A 19,393-nucleotide genomic window follows, 5' to 3' on the forward strand; every position below is an offset into this window, starting at 1 on the left:
GTGTCTTTAATGAAATCCAGATTCTCTAGTCATGTTAATATGAGAATCGCAATCACAACTACATACAATGTAATAGTGCTGATATAACTAACACAATTTGTATTTGTAGCTCTTAAATACAGATCGCCTTTTTCCTAAAGAATTGTTTTTGTCTGCTTGCCTCTTCTGTAGCAATTTATTTTGCATTTTGTTTAATTGCCTATGAATATTACCGGTTGAGACATTGTTGTTTTTTACATACAAACTCATAGACAAAGACACACCCACACATTCTTACCACCACACATTACAAAATACATACCATACATGCACACACAATCAACAGACAGAGAATGCACAAGGTTTCTGGGTTTCGCATGACACCTGAACTTTACACAAGAGGGGTCAACAGACCACACTCTTACGGACACATATAATGGGTCTGGTCAACTATAAAAAGAAAAAATACATGGTAGTCTGCCACCACAGCTTTATGTGCTCAACCCAGGAAAAGGGCACTAGTCCTATGTCCACTATAAGAACATGCTTGCTTCGCCACTCCAGGTTTCAGGACAGGTCCTGGACCTCATATTGTCAGGTACAGGCCTTGGTCCCTTTGCACACGCTAGATTATCATGATCCCAGGGCCAATGTAAACGTCAGGTTGCCAGTTTCACATGTAGTTAAGCACTCATGGCAAGTTTACCAAGCAGGTGACCTTCCTGTCCTAACACATTCTACTCACGCATTCACTGCCTACTCAAGACATATTCAGAAGAAAAAAAGAATATACTCCAAGCTGAAAAGGTCAAAATATGCACAGACATTGTAAAAGAGCGAAACTCTGCTGGTGCCAGAAATGTTACAGTCTGTTAAGGCAATTTACCATCATCTGGTAAGGTGATATCTTTACAAATAGAAAGACTAATGTATTATTTTGGACTGTGCTGCTTTCTGTGGAGACCTCCAGCACCACTAATTCGTCCTGTAGTCCCAACTGAACCACAATCTCATACAATAGTACAGCTTAATTGGCAGAGATACATTAGATGCACACATTTTTAGCTGAAGCTAAAGTTGGGTGATTACATTGCTTCTCTAAAGGTCCATTTAAACCAACTAGTCCGGTTACTCTTGAAAGTATATAACTGACAATAGCACCAGCATTTTCAGCCATCTGCGATATGGTTGATAAGCCTAAAACATCTAAAATTGAAAAGGCCCATAAAATATTTGTAAATATGTTCTGAAGTTCATCATTTAATACTGTACTATAAAAATAATAAAGAGCTGCTTTTTTCAAAGAGGGTTAAATGTCCTACAAATTAGACCGCATAGCATGAATGTTGATTATTAAGCAAATGTAGGTTTATGTTTTACATTTATACAGCGCATGGCTGCCCAAGGGGGTTCCCAGGGCTGAGGAAACTGACAGAAAAATCAAAAGAGGGTTGAACTATGCTTAAAAAAGCCAGGTTTTAAGCTGTTTTCTAAATATCAACTCACTTGCACTGTGGCATTGATGAAAAGGAACAACATTCTACAGCCTGGCATAGGTGATTTCTATGATTATATCAGCAGGTAGGATGAAGCCATAACATCTTCATACACGATAGAATACAGAGAAACCAATGCAATACATATGCAGACCCTACATCATCGTATGACACACTAAACATAACTCAATGTTATAAAAACATAGCATGATGGATTGTTGACAACTAGAACTCAATTCATGCAGCCAAAACATTACAAATAAACGCCAGCAGTTTATTTCCTATGAATCTGTGGGTGGATGCGGATTCAATAAACCGCTCTTCAAGTCTAAAACCAACAGTTTTCCTCTATGTCGTCCCAGGCTCTGCTGTCAGCAGATTATGGTAAAATGATCAGACTATTCTATCCGCCGGTGGACATGCACATATCTGCATCTCCGTACATTCGCAAGTGTCAGGCGCCTTACCTTGCTTCCACTGGAACACTGGCTGTGGCTAGGACTGGACTCAGCATTCCATCAAGTCCATTGGTGGTAACATCTCTGCCAGATTGTGCTGTGTGTGCAAAGAAACACAAACATTGATGATCATTTCCCGGCAACATTACTTACCCTATTTATTGTGGTTAATCGTTGGTGAACATGCCTTTACATTTACAAAATGATGGAGCGCAGAAACAACATTTGTAATCTTAAAATTGCCTCACAGAAGAGAAGCAGTTTATGAATTACTTTTGACAAATTCTTCCCTACGACCACACAGTAATGTCCTCATGGGGGAGCCTCACTACAGCATAACTAGGTGTTGCCAGTCCCGTTTTACACCTTCAACGTACATTGGTGTCTAAACATTTGTTCCTCAGGTAACCTTTTTATTTTCCAACTTTTGCACCTTTGTTTTATTTTACCAATAAAAATTACCCTGCCTCTGATGTGTCTTCATTTTCAGCCTTCTTTGCATTTTACTATTTAACATTTTTGTTGTCATCTGTTTTAATTATAATCTTGTTTGATGTTCAGTTATCATTTAAGAAATTATTTTTTGTGAAATAAAATAATAAAATAAAAATAATGAAGAAAAACTTTTTGACAGCATGGTGGCCATAGGAAAAACATTTGTGTGACATTTAAGAAAAATGCCTGCCCAAAAGTTTCAATAAAAGGAACCACTCTAACTAATCACACTTTGTCTCATTAAAGTGCACCTTGGTTTGCACATGCTTGACTTTCTTTTGATGACATAATTTGATAAAGCAGAACATTACACCCCTACACACAGACATCTCATGTATTTACTTATTTTATTAATTTCTTGATTACATATTGATTTGTTTGCTCCACGTCCATGTGCCTGCAGTAACCAATGTATATACGGATTTACGAGCAGAAGGTTTTCATTGAATTATAAATGTAAGACCGTTTTGGTTCGTATTGTAATACCTAGTCAGTGTCATAAATACAAAATATGTTTAACAAACATCTTCTCTATTTTAACATTATCTCACATCCCTCTTTCATTTCCAATTTCTGAAACGTTACTTTGTGCTATGGTATAATTTTGATAACCTTTACTTTAACCTAGAATAATTAAAAATAAATTAAACTGTACAATTAACAAAAATCAAAGACAAAAGAGAACACATCTTTTTGCTTTTGAACCTACCTCAGAATCACATATTATATATATATATATATATATATATATATAAATTCAATTTTTCTCCTTGCAGAGAGGTTGTTAATTTTCACAAATGTATAGAAATGTGTGCTAATAATTGGTATGGACACGCTGGAAATTTGAATAGCCCACTGGAGGGCTTAATTACCGTTTAAATATTGTTTATAATTTGTGCAAATTTGAACAAATGCACCGAATTGGTTGGTATGGATACATTATTATTTGAAACTACATGTCCCATAAGGCCTGTGTGAGATACAGGAAGTGATGCAATTTCTAAAAAAAACTTTTTCACTTTATTTAAATGCCAAAAACATGTCGACTCAGTTAACCTGTGAGCAAGGTCTCCGTAGAGACCGAAACACGTAAGGTGTTGCTGGTTGCTGAATAAAAACTTACAATCGACTAAAAACCAGTGTGGTTGGAACTTTAATGACACACGGGAGTGCACGAGGAACAAACCTCTCTGCAAGGAGAAAAATTGAATTCATTTAATCGCAGCGGGTCCTGCTGCGCCTCGCGTGCACCGCCCCAGAGCACCCGGGAGCCTCCAACTTGGGCCAGATGGAATGCATTTCGTAAGAAGGCTCGGGTGAACGCCGATAATTGGATTGAAACACTGAAGTGACGAGTGTTGCAAAGAAACGCTGAGGGAACCCTGCGGGCGCAGGCTGGAAACGGGAGACGGCGGTTCCGGAGGGAGCGAGTTTCTCCGAAGTACCCTGCAGCCGGTAAGCGACCTCAGCGGGATTCGCCTGCAATCTCATAAGATTAAATAACGCACAAACTGCTAAACTGTCGGTTGGTCTCAGATACATGTCACAAAACTTCCATAATGGTACGAGTGAAAGAAAAACTCGGGGAACTGGATTCCTACAAATTAAGTTTGAAAGAAACCTGCAAAGGCTTCACAGTGACAGAGGGAGCCGTGTGAAACAATGTAATAAACAAACAGGGCTTACACAAAACAATAAGCAGAATAGTTGAAACAGCTTTAAAATTAACTAACCAGCACATCATGGATAAAAGGGAGGTATCACGGAACACTCTGATTCAAACATGCTTTGAAGAAGAAACAGCGACTACCAGTGAAGGAGGTGGCGCACGCAAATCAGATGTCAGAAATAAATTACGTGCATGGGAAAAATTGTCCAAAAGAGAAATTAATAAATGGTGGGAAGTTGCAGCCCTCAAAAAATATCTAGATGTCAAACGCATACCGCGTGGGCTACGCATCAATCTCATGCCCAGCCACCAGGACACAAGCAATGAATTACTAACCGAATGGGGTGAATTCATCCTGAAATCGTCACTAGGATTAATGGAGATTCTAGTTAAACATGTAGAGATCGCGTTGGAAAAAATCACCAAACAATTAAAAGAAATGGAGAAAGAATTGGCCACAATTGAGTTAAATCCTGAAATGAAAAAATTCAAAGAAGACTTGGAAAAATATATTGAAAAACACGAAGAAAATGTAAGAGTTAGAAAACAAACTAAGTTCCAAAGGGACAAAGAGGATTACGATGACGGTCGCATTTTTACTTATGCCAAAAAATATGAAAGATTCAGAAACAATGAATATGGAAGCATGTCCTCAGTTTCTTCCCTCGTATCAACAGAACCTAGCCTTAGCGGAGGGGAAGAAAACAAAGAGAAGCCAGAGCAAGGAGTTCTTTTTTAGACGATCTGAAATTAGCATTCAATCAAAGAACTTGGGAAAAAACAATGGGCCCTCCCAGAAATATAAATCAGAGAGGAAGAGGGAGAGGAAGGGGACGGGGAAGCACACCCCAAAACAAACCAGGAGAGGCAAGCGAAAATACGGCACAAGCTTCTGGCGTAGACCGCGTAGGAACCATGACACGCAACATGAGAAAAAAGTGGAATACTTAAATAAACATCATGAAACTGCAGAGAAAGATCAAGAAATGGCATTATCAAATGAAAAACAAGACGATACGTCTAATGACCAAGAATTACAAGTAATCAACTTATCTAAACAATTGAGTGACTTGGAATTACAGGTTCTCAAACGAGGCATGAATTTTTGTCCAACAAGTGGTATGAATTTGGCTGAAACACGAATAGATCTCTACAAATTCGTGAGAAAAATTAAACTTGCAAAACTATTCATTGATAAACCAGATATGGCAAACTATAGAAGAAATATAATCCAACCGACGATGCAAACACCAATACAAGATGCTGAACATTTTGTGAACTTGATGGAACTAAGCCAGACCCCACAAGAAGGGGGCGGACAAGTACAGACACACTGTGTACAATTGGGAGCGGGAATTTCCAAAATGAAATCACAGTCTAAATTTTACCCTCAATTACCACCAGGGAACAAAATAGACTTTTTTCAAGAATGTGTCGTAAAGGATCTTTATCAATTAAAAGCTCCGTCCGCCAAAGACAATTTAACCAAACAAGAACGCCAAGCCCTCAATTCACTCCAAAAAGATGATACCATCGAAATTAAAATTGCTGATAAGGGCGGCAATGTTATTGTTCTAGACAAGGAGGCATACATGCAAGAAGCTCATTTACAATTACAAAATAAGGAATATTATTAAAAACTAAAAACCAACCCCTTACCTAAACTGAAAGAAGATTTAGACAAAAAACTGGATACGTGGTTTAATCAAAAACTGATTGACAATGATGAGTACAAATATCTCCAAACAAAACATCCAAAAACGGCCACAATATATTTCTTACCGAAGATTCATAAACATCCCACTAGACCACCAGGAAGACCAATAATCTCAGCCAAAGGAGCACTATTAGAACCCATTGCAAACTACATTGATGTATTTTTACTTCCATATGTCAAAGGTCTAACCTCGTACATAAAAGATACAGGTGACATGTTGAGAAGGCTGCAAGACACTCCATGGCAACCCTCATATAAGCTGATCACGATGGATGTCGTATCTCTATATTCCAATATTCAAAACAAAATTGGCTTGGAAGCCTGCAAATCTTTCCTTATGGACAGAAGCATACAATTTATGGATCACAACAACATGCTTATGGAGATGATCTCAATGTGCCTGGAGCAAAACATCTTTCTATTTGGCAATGAAATCTATCGTCAATCCAAAGGCACAGCGATGGGCTTTTCTTTTAGTCCATCATATGCATGCCTTACAATGGGGCAATGGGAGAAAACATGGGCATGGAGATCTGAAAATGATGAAGCGGTCCAGAAAACCATAACGTGGTTAAGATACATAGATGACTTGCTGTTAATCTGGGAGGGAACAAATGAAGAATTCGAAACCTACTTCAAAATTCTAAACAATTCAAATTTTGGTTTAAACTTTACGTACACAATCAGTGACTCAAGGGTTGTGTTTCTAGACACGGAGATCTTTGTGAAAGACAATGTATTACACACAACATTACATCGTAAAAGTACCGCAACAAATGCGGTCTTACATGCTCAGAGCTTTCACCAACCAAGTCTAATACAGAATATTCCATACGGAGAATTTCTCCGAATAAAGAGGATTTGTTCCAATGAAGATGACTGGCATAAACACAAAAATCTAGCCAAAAAAAGATTTGAAAAAAGAAAATATAATCCAGCATGGATTCAGAAAGCTTTAAATCGCTCCTCCAGCATAAAAAGAACTGATTTGCTCAGAGATAAACAAAAATCAAATGATGAGGAAGAAGAAAAAATTTGCTTCATCACCACACATTCAACGGCCAACCAAGCAATCACCAAAATTCTCAGAAAAAACTGGCACATACTACATATGGACCCTAAAGTGGCTGAAATAGTGGGAGATCATCCAAATGTGACTTACCGAAGGGCAAAAAATTTGAAAGACAAACTTATCTATAGTCATTTTCAAGAACAAAAGAAACCAGAAGTATGGCGGAGACCCAGAGGATTTTATAAATGTTCTGGATGTAAAGTTTGTTGTATTGCCAAAACAACCAAGGAACTAAAGATGGCAAATAAAAAAACTTGGAAGATTGATCAACTAATCAATTGTAAAACACAATTTGTCATATATGCCTTAGAATGTCCGTGCTCCTTAAAGTACATCGGAAGCACCAAAAAAGAATTAAAACTTCGCATTTTGGAGCATGTTCGAGCTACTATTAACTCGGACCGCAGCAACGCAATGGCAAAACATATGGAGAAGGAACATAAAGGAGATTGGAAAGCTCTAATCTTTTATGGAATTGAAAGTGTTGGACCTAATCAAAGAGGTGGAGACCGTGAGAAAGTGATGAGACAGAAAGAATCAAAACATATTATGAACTTTCGAACTCTGAGCCCCTATGGGCACAATCAGGACGAAGAACTACATTGCCACCTTTAAAACTGCATCTAAACATTTATAAGAAACAACTGATACCTACCCTGTCTATTTTTAACCTGCACTAAATTGTTCTTATACGAAATCCTCACTCTTTATTTTTCCCTCATCTAGGATATGTTAGAATAACTTTGATATAATTGAACGATGTGGTAGAGTCTTCCGACCAAATTAGCACCTAATACCTACAGATTGGTGGGGCTAATATGTGCTGAGCGTTCATGCCCACTAGAGGGCTTTATTTTTTGTTTAACATTGTGGTCAAATTGCTTTAATTCATGGAATTAATTTTCACAAATGTATAGAAATGTGTGCTAATAATTGGTATGGACACGCTGGAAATTTGAATAGCCCACTGGAGGGCTTAATTACCGTTTAAATATAGTTTATAATTTGTGCAAATTTGAACAAATGCACCGAATTGGTTGGTATGGATACATTATTATTTGAAACTACATGTCCCATAAGGCCTGTGTGAGATACAGGAAGTGATGCAATTTCTAAAAAAAAATGTTTTCACTTTATTTAAATGCCAAAAACATGTCGACTCAGTTAACCTGTGAGCAAGGTCTCCGTAGAGACCGAAACGCGAAAGGTGTTGCTGGTTGCTGAATAAAAACTTACAATCGACTAAAAACCAGTGTGGTTGGAACTTTAATGACACACGAGAGTGCACGAGGAACAAACCTCTCTGCAAGGAGAAAAATTGAATTCATTTAATCGCAGCGGGTCCTGCTGCGCCTCGCGTGCACCGCCCCAGAGCACCCGGGAGCCTCCAACTTGGGCCAGATGGAATATATATATATATATATATATATATATATATATATATATATCTGGCGGCGAGGTTCGGGACAGCCTCGCAAAATATACTCGAGCAAATTCCTTCAATTAAGAAGACGCCGCACACCACTTCAGTGGTTTGCTTCAGTTATTTATTTCTTGTAGGTTTTCCCCATCTACGCGTTTCGGACATATACTGTCCCTGGTCACGGTTAACGTCTTCTTAATTGAAGGAATTTGCTCGAGTATATATATATATAAATATAATAATTGCAGGTCCTCCGGAGGCGCCATAATCGCACCCATCACAAAATCTATGCAACAATATAATGATTTTCTTCAGTGACAAAAACATAATTTCTTCTATACGACCCTGGCGAAGCTGGTTCACCCCATCAGCTGTATAACTAATTTCTTCACAGACACGACCCAGATAGGTTTTCGTACATTCCACAGACTGGCATCACCAAGTTGTTCAATAAGCTAAAACCTGCTTTACCAACATAAAGCATTTTAAAGTTGAACTATTTAACTACTTTATTACCTCTCGCGTATCGCAGAGCACCTTCACTGAGATGCCGTGGTTGAATCAAGTCCTGAGAACAACAGGGTACATTGGCTGGTTGAGAACTCCCCCTGGTTTCAACAAGCATTTGGTCTCGCATTAGGAAAGTTTGAGCTATTGGTATTGTAAATGACAATTTTTAGGTCTCGCTAGTACTGCATCCGAAGGATGCGTCCAGCTGGAGACGTTTAGCCGCCCGCCTGGGGGAATTAGGGACAAGAGGGTGTTTCGAGCTTTTCTGCCGGATTTGGGTGCGCGAACGCGCACGTTTCGTCCCGCGCCGTGCACTTTCCTCCCATTTCTTGAAGTTGGCACACATGCGCGCGCATATACACACACAGACAGACAGACACTTGCTCGCTCACACACACACACACACACGAGCACCCATACATACAGAGAAGCTACCCCCGCCGTCGCATACACACACTGCATACACACACGCTCCCCCCCTTACCTCACCGGAGACACACACACGAGCGCACATACACACACGCACGCATACAGAGACACCTCCGTCGTCGCACACATACACACACACACACGCGCCCCCCCCCTCCCGAATACAGTCCCACTTACCGCCAATCCGGTGTTCTGTAGCCTCCGCGGGGCTCTCCCTCGGGCATGGGAGCCCCGCGTCACCACTGCTACTCGGGCCAGGAACTCCGTGGGCGCTGATTCACGCACAAGACGGAAGTCCCGCCCCCACGCTAAGTTTCGTTTTCATGAGTGCGTGCGCCCATCTTGTTGTGTGTTCCCGTGCGTCACTGCTTCTTTTGGTGTGAAGAAGACTGGCTCGCGCACCCGAGACTGCAGCCAGCCAGCACTGAGCCGCAGATGAGTCCATCATCAGAGAGGAGGGTGCAGCTAGCCAGCCAGCACTGAGCCGCAGATGAGTCCGTCATCAGAGAGGAGGGTGCAGCCAGCCAGCACTGAGCCGCAGATGAGTCTGTCATCAGAGAGGAGGGCTGGGTGATGCTGGGTTTTTTTTTCTTTCAAAAAGCTTGCCTCTGACCCGCTGGTGGGCGCTAGTGATGCTGGCCACAAGTGGGTGGAGGGCAGCTCTATTTCAGCCTTCCGAGAGTTAACAAACAAAGTCATTAGTATGTGGATGGCGCAGAGGGTGTGTGCCGGGTAAAGGTTGGTGCACTCTCCTCATGGGCTCTGCCTAATCAGAGCCGCTTTCATTTGCACCCTCCTGGCGCCCCCCAGCAGATGGGGCTCGGTGGAGCTGCTGGCTCGTTTGGTTTTAGGATACGGCTGCTGCGTCGGGGCTGGTTGCGTTGGAAACCGGCGCGTGCCTATTCAGGTCCACACCTTCAGCAGCCGCTTTGGTACATTCCTCGCCACTTGATATGGTAATCCACCGCTGTGAAGGCTGCATTCCTTCTCCCTGCTTGTGGCTGCCGAGCCGCAGCTGTTCACTAGTTACTGCTTGCCTCGTCTGCGTCATCAGAGCAGGGGGAGAGACGCAGATAGGAGGTGTTTGGGCAGCCTGGGAGGAAAGTGCGTGTCTGTTGCACACGTCTGTGGTTGAAGCACATATACTGCCTTTGAATTACAATTTGATCAGCATCTCCAAATGACTAAATTATATTTCAGATGTTCTTTGCCAAAGTTCTATTTTTTAGGGCTGATAAAAAGAACAATAGGTTGGAAACTAAAGCTTTCGTGTAACACACCAGTGCAAGCTGGGAGTGCAGGCGTTGAGCACTACAATTAAAAAAACACGGTGTAATACTTCGGGTAACAAAGGTTCCTGAAAGGCAAGCCGTGGAGCAGGCCGCCCAAGCTCCCAGATCCACGCGTGAATATCTCACCCCCTCTGGAATTCTTTGCATTCAACATACATACATGCGAAAAGACCCTGCTCTGGCGACAGGCTGCCAATTGTGTAAGCCAAGAATGCTAACATTTTAGCTGTCACCCGTCTAAAATGACCTCTGCTTCACTACATGTCACTGGGGAAAATACATTCTCCTCATTGTTTTCCAAAATCTACAACTTTCCAGTTTTAAAATGTTGGAATGTATGATTCAAGTATCTACAGTCCATTTTTACCAATTATAAAACCAGGACTACAAGTCCCACAATGCTGAGAAAAACTTAACTGGATGTCTGAGAGGCTTGAGAGCTCTCAGTGATTGTTGTCTTGATGATGTACACCATGTTGTAGATCTATATTAGGGGGCTGTTTTGAGGTTGTGGCTTAAAGTCCGCAATAAACTATGGCCTGTTTAGGGTTAAAGTAGGTTGACCCAAAGACTTTTCTACCCAGGGCTCTTTGTGTGCAGATCTTCATTATGTAATGGGTCTTTATCAGTGTCTACTACTGATGCAAATAAAAACTATAATTCCCAGAAAGCACAGATTTGCAAAATGCTAGCCTGGGACTCTAAATCGGGTATTCATATGAAATTTGAGTCATCTGGTCACCTTACCTTACAATTGTTCTTAAGTCTGGATAGAGCTTTAGACCGCATGATCCGGGTTTTATTTATTTTTTAAATTACTGTTGGTATGTGATTCCACGTCGTCAGGGATATATCATGGGGACAGGTTTGGACTTCAACTTGCTGATGCATTCTGGGAATTACAGTCTCAGTTCACTTTAACTGAATTCGTTGCAGTAAAATATTTGATTGCACTTGGCTATAACATAAAGTCGACGACTGCAAACGTTACGCCTTAATAATGTTTGGTAATGGATTTACACGATACAAATTGGGAGCACGTTGTTCCATGTAAGTGAACCAAGCGTTGTTTTACTCTTTGCATTCTGGTACTTGTACAGTACCTGCACTAACACTGCAGTAGTACAGGTACCCACCCCCTCCCTTCCCCCACCACCCCATCTGAAATATGTCACTTTAATGCACTTTAATGCACTGCTTTCTAACAGGAATTTCAAACCTACAACTACCAGAACTCAAAAACTGACTACTAGAACGCAAAAACGGAACAGGCTTAAATAAGCAACACATAGATGCCATAGGACAACCGAAGTACCACGCATGAAGATAGTGAACAGTAAAATGCAAATACAATGCATACCTACGACGTAATGGTGCTTTGGTTTCGTACCCCCCCTCCGGTGCATTACATACATTCTAATGTAACATCGTCAAACTATTTATAGATAAAAGTTCATCAAACATCTGGGCCTATTAGCTACAGTGTAAGTAGCGTCCTTTATTTGAACCCACCTACCTTAAAAAAACAAGCATTTGCAACGCAATAGGTTTTGCATTTACACGAGTGCAAGCTATTGGCATTGTAAATTACAATGCCTTTTATTTATGTTTTAAAAACAATAACAAAAATAAAAGGCATTGTCATTTACAATGCCAATAGCTCAAACTCTCGTAAATGCGAGACCTATTGCATTGCAAATGCTTGTTTTATTAATGTGTTGGTTTTGAAATTAGCTAAATTAATAGCTTTGTCATTGATAATGCCAATAGTTTTAACCTTCACAAATGTGACACCTATAGCATTTGTAAAGCAAAATGTTTTGTTTTTATGTGACATATATGTATTGATATTACTAATAACAATGTCTTTTAATTTTTGTAAATAATTAATACTTAAATAAAACTTACAGGACCAGTTGGTTCATAGCAATTTCAAAAAAACAACAAAAAAGAAACTGTGGTTAAAAACTAAAGGTTTTGTAAAATGCTATAATTGTAAGGTGTGGGATATTGCCAAACCGACAACAGAAATAACCATGCCCAACAAAAAGATGTCGCAAATCAGAGAATGCATAACAAGCAACAGTCAATATGCAGTATACATGATTGAATGCCCGTGCAAATTGAGATACATCGGCAGCACCATCTGTGAATTGAAAAAACGCATTCTCGAACACGTTTGTGCAACGGTACACAAAGATAGAAGCAATGCCGTTGCAAAACACATGGAGGCCCACCATAATGGAGACTGGAAACTATTGCGATTTTGGGGACTGGAAACCATGTCTCTATCGGACAGGGGAGGTCACAAAGAAAAACTTCTGCGACAGAAAGAGTCCAGGCACATACTAAACTTCAGGACAATGACTCCGTATGGCCTGAACTAATCTGAAGAATTATACATACATCTGTAATGACTATAATGACATTATTCAAACCATGTATTTCCTAAAGACAATCCCGCTTAACATACAACTCACGTTTTTTTAATTTAAATGTATTCAAAAACCCCCTTTCACTACCCTCACTTTGATAATTATTGCTCACACCTTTGAAATCCCCTTGAAACAAAATATCCTGAAAGGAATTGATGGTTTTCAAGAACAATTGCCCACTGGAGGGCGGCACTATCCTTTGAACTATGTTACAGAGAGTGTGTTTAAGTCAATAGCCCACTAGAGGGTGGGACTGACCATACTTATATTGACCCAATATAACATAAACAACACATATTGAACACGTAAATAGGATTTAAGTGATGTCCCCCAAACCTAATCGGGTGAAAAGATTTGTAAATACATGTGAAAGATAACCACCCTATGTAAAACTACATCACCCACAATCCCTACAAACCAGAGTGACGTAAAGTCGTGATCCTTGTTTTGCAAACACCCATTTGGGGGAGTGACAATCAGTTTGAAACTTCTTTGATTCCTATAAGTTGTGAGCATGTCTTTCACAAACTAACCGTGATCAAGACAGCGCAGACTGTCGAAACGCGTTGTTTTTTTGCTTTGACACCCCATGGATAAAGAAATAAGAACTTCACTCGGTGTGGATTAACGACTTTGTTTATGCGACTCCATGTTTTCTCGAAGCGGGGCATCGTTGTTGTGATTGATAGCGGTTGGGCTCAACTGCAGGAGGAACGCGGCCACGATCAGCAGCGCCTAACGGGAGAGGAAAGGGAGCCATATGGTTGAAAGAATATATATATATATATATATATATATATATATATATATATATACTAAACTGCAAATAAAAAACGAGGAATTTACCTACCTGCACGCGAGCTTTTCTAAATGAGGTAACTCTTGTGTGGTGATAATTTCGGTAGACCTCGGTCGAGGAAAAGCCCCCCCACCACCTAATGGGTTAAACTGCATGTCACAGAACGAACAGTGGCAGGAGGTTTGTGTTGCAGATGGAAAGCAAGGCACAGAGTTAATGGGACAATTTCCAAACCCACTCGGGTTTTTACACTTTTGAACAATTTTCACTACGTGGAAGCAGCTCACTGGAGTTAATTGATTGAGACTACAAACACCAGCAGGCTCAGGGAGAGCCAACGCCCACAAGGCGGGTGTTGAAGTTTGAAAGCCGATTGCTTCACGCAGTGTTGTCACAAGTCTCTGGGGAAATGCTCTTCCGAGCATGAAACGCGTCAGGCTTTTATTTGAATTGGACTCTGTTCTCTTTGCTTTGTGCTGCTAAACTGCAAATAAAAAACGAGGAATTTACCTACCTGCACGCGGGCTTTTCTAAATGAGGTAACTCTTGTGTGGTGATATATATATATATATATATATATATATATAAATATATATATCAAGAGCAAATGTCCCAAGCGGGGGGAGCAACTTTTAGCTGTTGCTGGCGGCGAGGTTCGGGACAGCCTCGCAAAATATACTCGAGCAAATTCCTTCAATTAAGAAGACGCCGCACACCGCTTCAGTTATTTATTTCTTGTAGGTTTTCCCCATTTACGCGTTTCGGACATATACTGTCCCTGGTCACGGTTAACGTCTTCTTAATTGAAGGAATTTGCTTGCGTATATATATATATATATATATATAAATAATTGCAGCTCCTCCAGAGGCGCCATAATCGCACCCATCACAAAATCTATGCAACAATATAATGATTTTCTTCAGTGACAAAAACCTAAATTCTTCTGTACGACCCTGGCGAAGCTGGTTCACCCCATCAGCTGTATAACTAATTTCTTCACAGACACGACCCATATAGGTTTTCGTACATTCCACAGACTGGCATCACCAAGTTGTTCAATAAGCTAAAACCTGCTTTACCAACATAAAGCATGTTAAAGTTAAACTATTTAACTACTTTATTACCGCTCGCGTATCGCAGAGCACCTTCACTAAGATGCCGTGGTTGAATAAAGTCCTGAGAACAACAGGGTACATTGGCTGGTTGAGAACTCCCCCTGGTTTCAACAAGCATTTGGTCTCGCATTAGGAAAGTTTGAGCTATTGGTATTGTAAATGACAATTTTTTTATTAATGTGTTGGTTTTGAAATTAGCTAAATTAATAGCTTTGTCATTGATAATGCCAATAGTTTTAACTTTCACAAATGTGACACCTATAGCATTTGTAAAGCAAAATGTTTGTTTTTATGTGACATATGTGTATTGATATTACTAATAACAATGTCTTTTAATTTTTTAAAATAATTAATACTTAAATAAAAGTTATTGTAATGTTTAATGGCAGTGGTATAAACTGTTGTAATTAACTTTTGTGAAGATTAGGTTCATTGTATTTTATTGTGACGAAAATCCAAGAACAGACGTGAAATATTAACATGTTTTTTGTGAAATTTGTAGTAAAGCTTGAAACATTGAAAGAACATATTTGAACCAGTTGTCGTTGAATGGTTGTCCAGCTTGATGCTGTGTTTGCGCTGAGTGATCTTGTGTTTGCGACGAGTGATGCTGTGGCGTTCAGTGATGCTGTGGTAGCGCATAGTGATGTTGTGGTGCCCCTGAGTGATGCTGTGGTGCTATTGAGTGACGTGTTGGTGCGATAGATAGAGTGAGTGCGATACATAGATATAGGGAGGGCGATAGATAGAGTGAAGGCGATAGATAGATAAATCGAGTGAGGGCGATAGATAGACAGAGTGAGGGTGATTGATAGAGTGATGGCAATAGATAGAGTGAGTGCGATAGATAGACAGATAGAGTGAGGGTGATAGACAGATATAGTGAGTGCGATAGATAGAGTTTGGGCGATAGATAGGTATATAGAGTGATGGCGATAGATAGCTAGAGGGCGATTGATAGATAGAGGGCGATTGTTAGATAGAGCAATGGCGATAGATAGATAGATAGAGTGCGTGCGCTAGCTAGATAGCTAGATAGATCTATAGAGTGAGGGCGATAGAGATAGATAGAGTGAGGGCGATAGATAGATAGATAGAGTGAGGGGCGATAGATAGATAGATAGAGTGAGGGGCGATAGATAGATAGAGTGGGGGCGATAGATAGAGTGAGGACGATAGATAGATAGATAGATAGATGGATAGCATAACACTCACTACCACATAATTACATAACAAATATTTACAACACATATTTACACTCTACTCAATACAACATATCTACACTCCACATAATACCACTCAGTACCACATATGCTTGTTTCAAGGGTTGTGGTCGGTACTGCAGTTAGTTTCACGTACTGTGATCAGTTTCAGGTATTGTGGCTGATTTGAAGAACTGTGGTCTGTTTTTTTGTTGTGTAGTTAGTTTGAGGCAGACGACGGACCTGGGGAACAGGGTTTGAGTCACGGTAATGACGCTTAACATCCTGTGTAATAAGGAAAACAACAGGGGGTAGGGGTACATTCACTTTTGAGTAAAGAAAATGAGAGAATAAGCAAACTACCTGGCTGCAGAAGAGCTAAGAGAACCATAGGGCGAGCGAGAGAGCACAAGAAAGCGGCGGGTGGAAGATCCCCTTTAAAGAGCATAGGAAATAAGATAGTAAATGACACATCGGGATGAGTAAGAGAAACAGCAGGGATAAGATCACATTCGAGTACGGAAAATGAAAGAATAAGTCAAACATCTGGGTAGGGAGGAGAAACGGCAGTGTGAGTAGGAGAAACGGCGGTGTGAGTAAGAGAAGCAGCAGAGACAGAGTTAGACAGAGTCATACAGACAGAAAGTGTTACAGTTAAACAGACAGTGTCAGATAGTTAGACAGACTGTTAGACAGACAGTCAGGCAGACAGAGAAAGACAGACAAAGTGAGACAGATAGACTTAGGTATGGTCAGACAGAGTAAGACAGACAGACAGTCTGACGTATATAGTCATATAGATTGCCAGACAGAGGAATACAGAGAGACAGATTCAGATAAACATAGCCAGACAGACAGAGTCAGTCATTTTGATAGTCATTAAATAGATTCACAGACAGTTAGTGAAACAAACAGAGTCAGTCAAACAGTCAGTCAGACAGAGTAACAGACAGTCATTCAGACAGAGTGATAGGCAGAGTCAGTGATACAGAGTGACAGGCAGAGTCAGTCAGACAGAGTGACAGTCAGAGTCAGGCCAAAAACACCCTTAGTAGGAGACACACCATGTTCAATACCATAAACTTGAATCTTACAAATCACATCCACAAAATACATGACACATGAAAATCAACAGTGTTCAACAGTGCACCTGCACAAGCAGTCACCAGCTGGAGATTAAAGGATTATAGACATAAAAGGAATCTTTCAAAACTCAAGGGTGCAGTTATTTGTCAATATGGGGTCGTAGGTGTAAGGCAGAGGTTAAAACAGAACAAAAACACCAACAAAAAACGCACACACCCATTTCATGCGCCCCATGGCATGCCTTCCATTAGTGCACGGCGGTAGTGAAAATACCACGGTCTGCGCTTCGTGATATGACTATAGTGTAAGGGGGTAGTGAAAATACAGTCTGTACTTCACAGAAAGACTATCACTGGTGCAACAGGTTAGTGAACATATCACGGTCACGACTAGTGCGAGAGGTTAGTGAAAGTAGCACCGCTCTCCATGGCATGGCTGCCGCTAATGCAGTTGGGGTTAGGGAGAACACCACTAACTGCCCTACATGGTATGACTATCACTAGTGCAAGGGGTTAATGAAAATACTATTGTCTGCTCTTCACGCCGTGGCTATCACTATCACGAGTGCAGGAGGCAGTGAAATACCCCTGTTCGCGCTCCATGACACTGACAATCACTCCTGCAAGCAAGTTCGTGAAAATGTCACTGTCGTGACTTCATGGCACAGCTCACACTCTATCAAGGGATTAGTGACTTCACTACTGCCCACCCCTGACCTGGCTATCACTGGTGCAAGGACATTACTAGAAGCACCACTGCCGGCGCTTCATGGCAAGGATATCATTTGCACAAGGGGTAGGTAGTTGCTAGTGAAAATACCACTTACTGCACCTCCATGCCATCACTATCATTAGAGTAAGAATGTTAGTGAAAATACCTCTTCCTGCGGCTTCATATCATAACTATCACTAGTGCAAGGGGGTAATTAAAATAGCATTGTCTGCTTGTTCAAGACATGGGCATCACTAGTGCAGGGGCATAGTGAAAATTAACAAAGTATGGAAACTGGTAGGATGGTGTACTTCGTGAATAAAAACAAATGGGAATGGATGAACAGCTGCATACATGAAACAGCAGAAACAAAGAAATAAAGAAACAAAGAAAGAAAAAAGAGAGATAGAGAGAAAGAAAGAATGAATGAACAAATGAATGAATGAATTATAGAAAAAAGAGAGAAACAAACAAAGAAAAAAGAGAAAGAAAAAGTGAGAAAGAAAAAGAAAAAAGCGAGAAAGAAAGAAAAAAGAGAAATGAAGAAAGAGAAAAAGAAAGAAAGAGAGAAAGGAAAGGAAAAAGAGAGAAAGAGAGAAAGAAACAACGAAAGAAGGAAAGAAAGAAAGAGAATGAAAGAGAACGAAGTAACGGATGTAATACTTAAAGGAATGAATGGAGGATGGAAATAACCCATGAATGAATGAATGACTGACGAATAGATTCCTTGGGGTGAATCTTAGCATTCTAACGTAATTGTCAAAGAATGAGTAATTGTGGACTTAAAAAACTCTTTAAACACTCTCGGAAATGTACTTTTCGAGGAAGCCCTGATGCGCGGTAAGGGGGCCCTTGTTAGGAGCGCATCATAGAGCGGTTTAATCTGCCTACAGAATGAAACGCACAGAGCGAGTTAATAGGACGACGTCGGAGCCTTAAACACGAGCAAACGGCGCCCTTATAAATGAAATGCAGCTTGGGACCTATAGATTTAAACATTAGACGTACGGCGCTACGTGCACACTTAGCGCTTTGATTGGTCCTCCGCATACCTGAATGCACCTTACTTCTGGTCGCACGTGGTGAGCACTGTTCCTGTCCCACCACTGACAGGGTAAACAGGACGGGGACAGAGGCGGGTCTCTCGATGGCTGATTTATAAAGGAATGACGTGGCAGGAGACGCTTTCATTCAAATCTTGAATTGTGCACGTCGGTATTTTTCCGCTACTAAAGTTCTTCGAGTGCAGAAAACATTACAAACTACAAACCAGCCGCAGAATAAACGTATTTAGCTATTTAATGGACAGTGCCACGGTGCATAGAGAACACACATATTGGCCATATATCGGTTTTAATACACAAAAACAATGTCGATTCAATGTACATTCACTTTTTATATAGCGCCGTGAAATCTGGCTCTAAACGCCCGAAATAAGGGGACTACGGTTTACAGAAATGAAGTGTGTGCTCAAGACGAGGCAACTCAAGGCTTCAAAGATAGG

The 19,393-nt window shown here is 40.6% G+C and overlaps 1 protein-coding gene across 1 annotated transcript in view; it reads right to left on the bottom strand.

Annotated features, from left to right (window-relative positions):
• Nucleotides 1-215: 215 nt before the first annotated feature.
• The window catches only part of LOC147677854 (uncharacterized), a 201,491-nt gene continuing 182,313 nt past the window's right edge, over nucleotides 216-19,393 (bottom strand). The window contains exon 4 of the mRNA XM_086946514.1: nucleotides 216-2,030. Within this exon, the coding sequence (XP_086802640.1) occupies nucleotides 1,939-2,030 (92 nt within the window). The 3' untranslated portion in view covers nucleotides 216-1,938. The remainder of the gene's footprint in view (nucleotides 2,031-19,393) is intronic.

This window comes from Lissotriton vulgaris, chromosome 12, assembly GCF_964263255.1.
Source record: "Lissotriton vulgaris chromosome 12, aLisVul1.2, whole genome shotgun sequence".
Classification (NCBI taxonomy): domain Eukaryota; kingdom Metazoa; phylum Chordata; class Amphibia; order Caudata; family Salamandridae; genus Lissotriton; species Lissotriton vulgaris.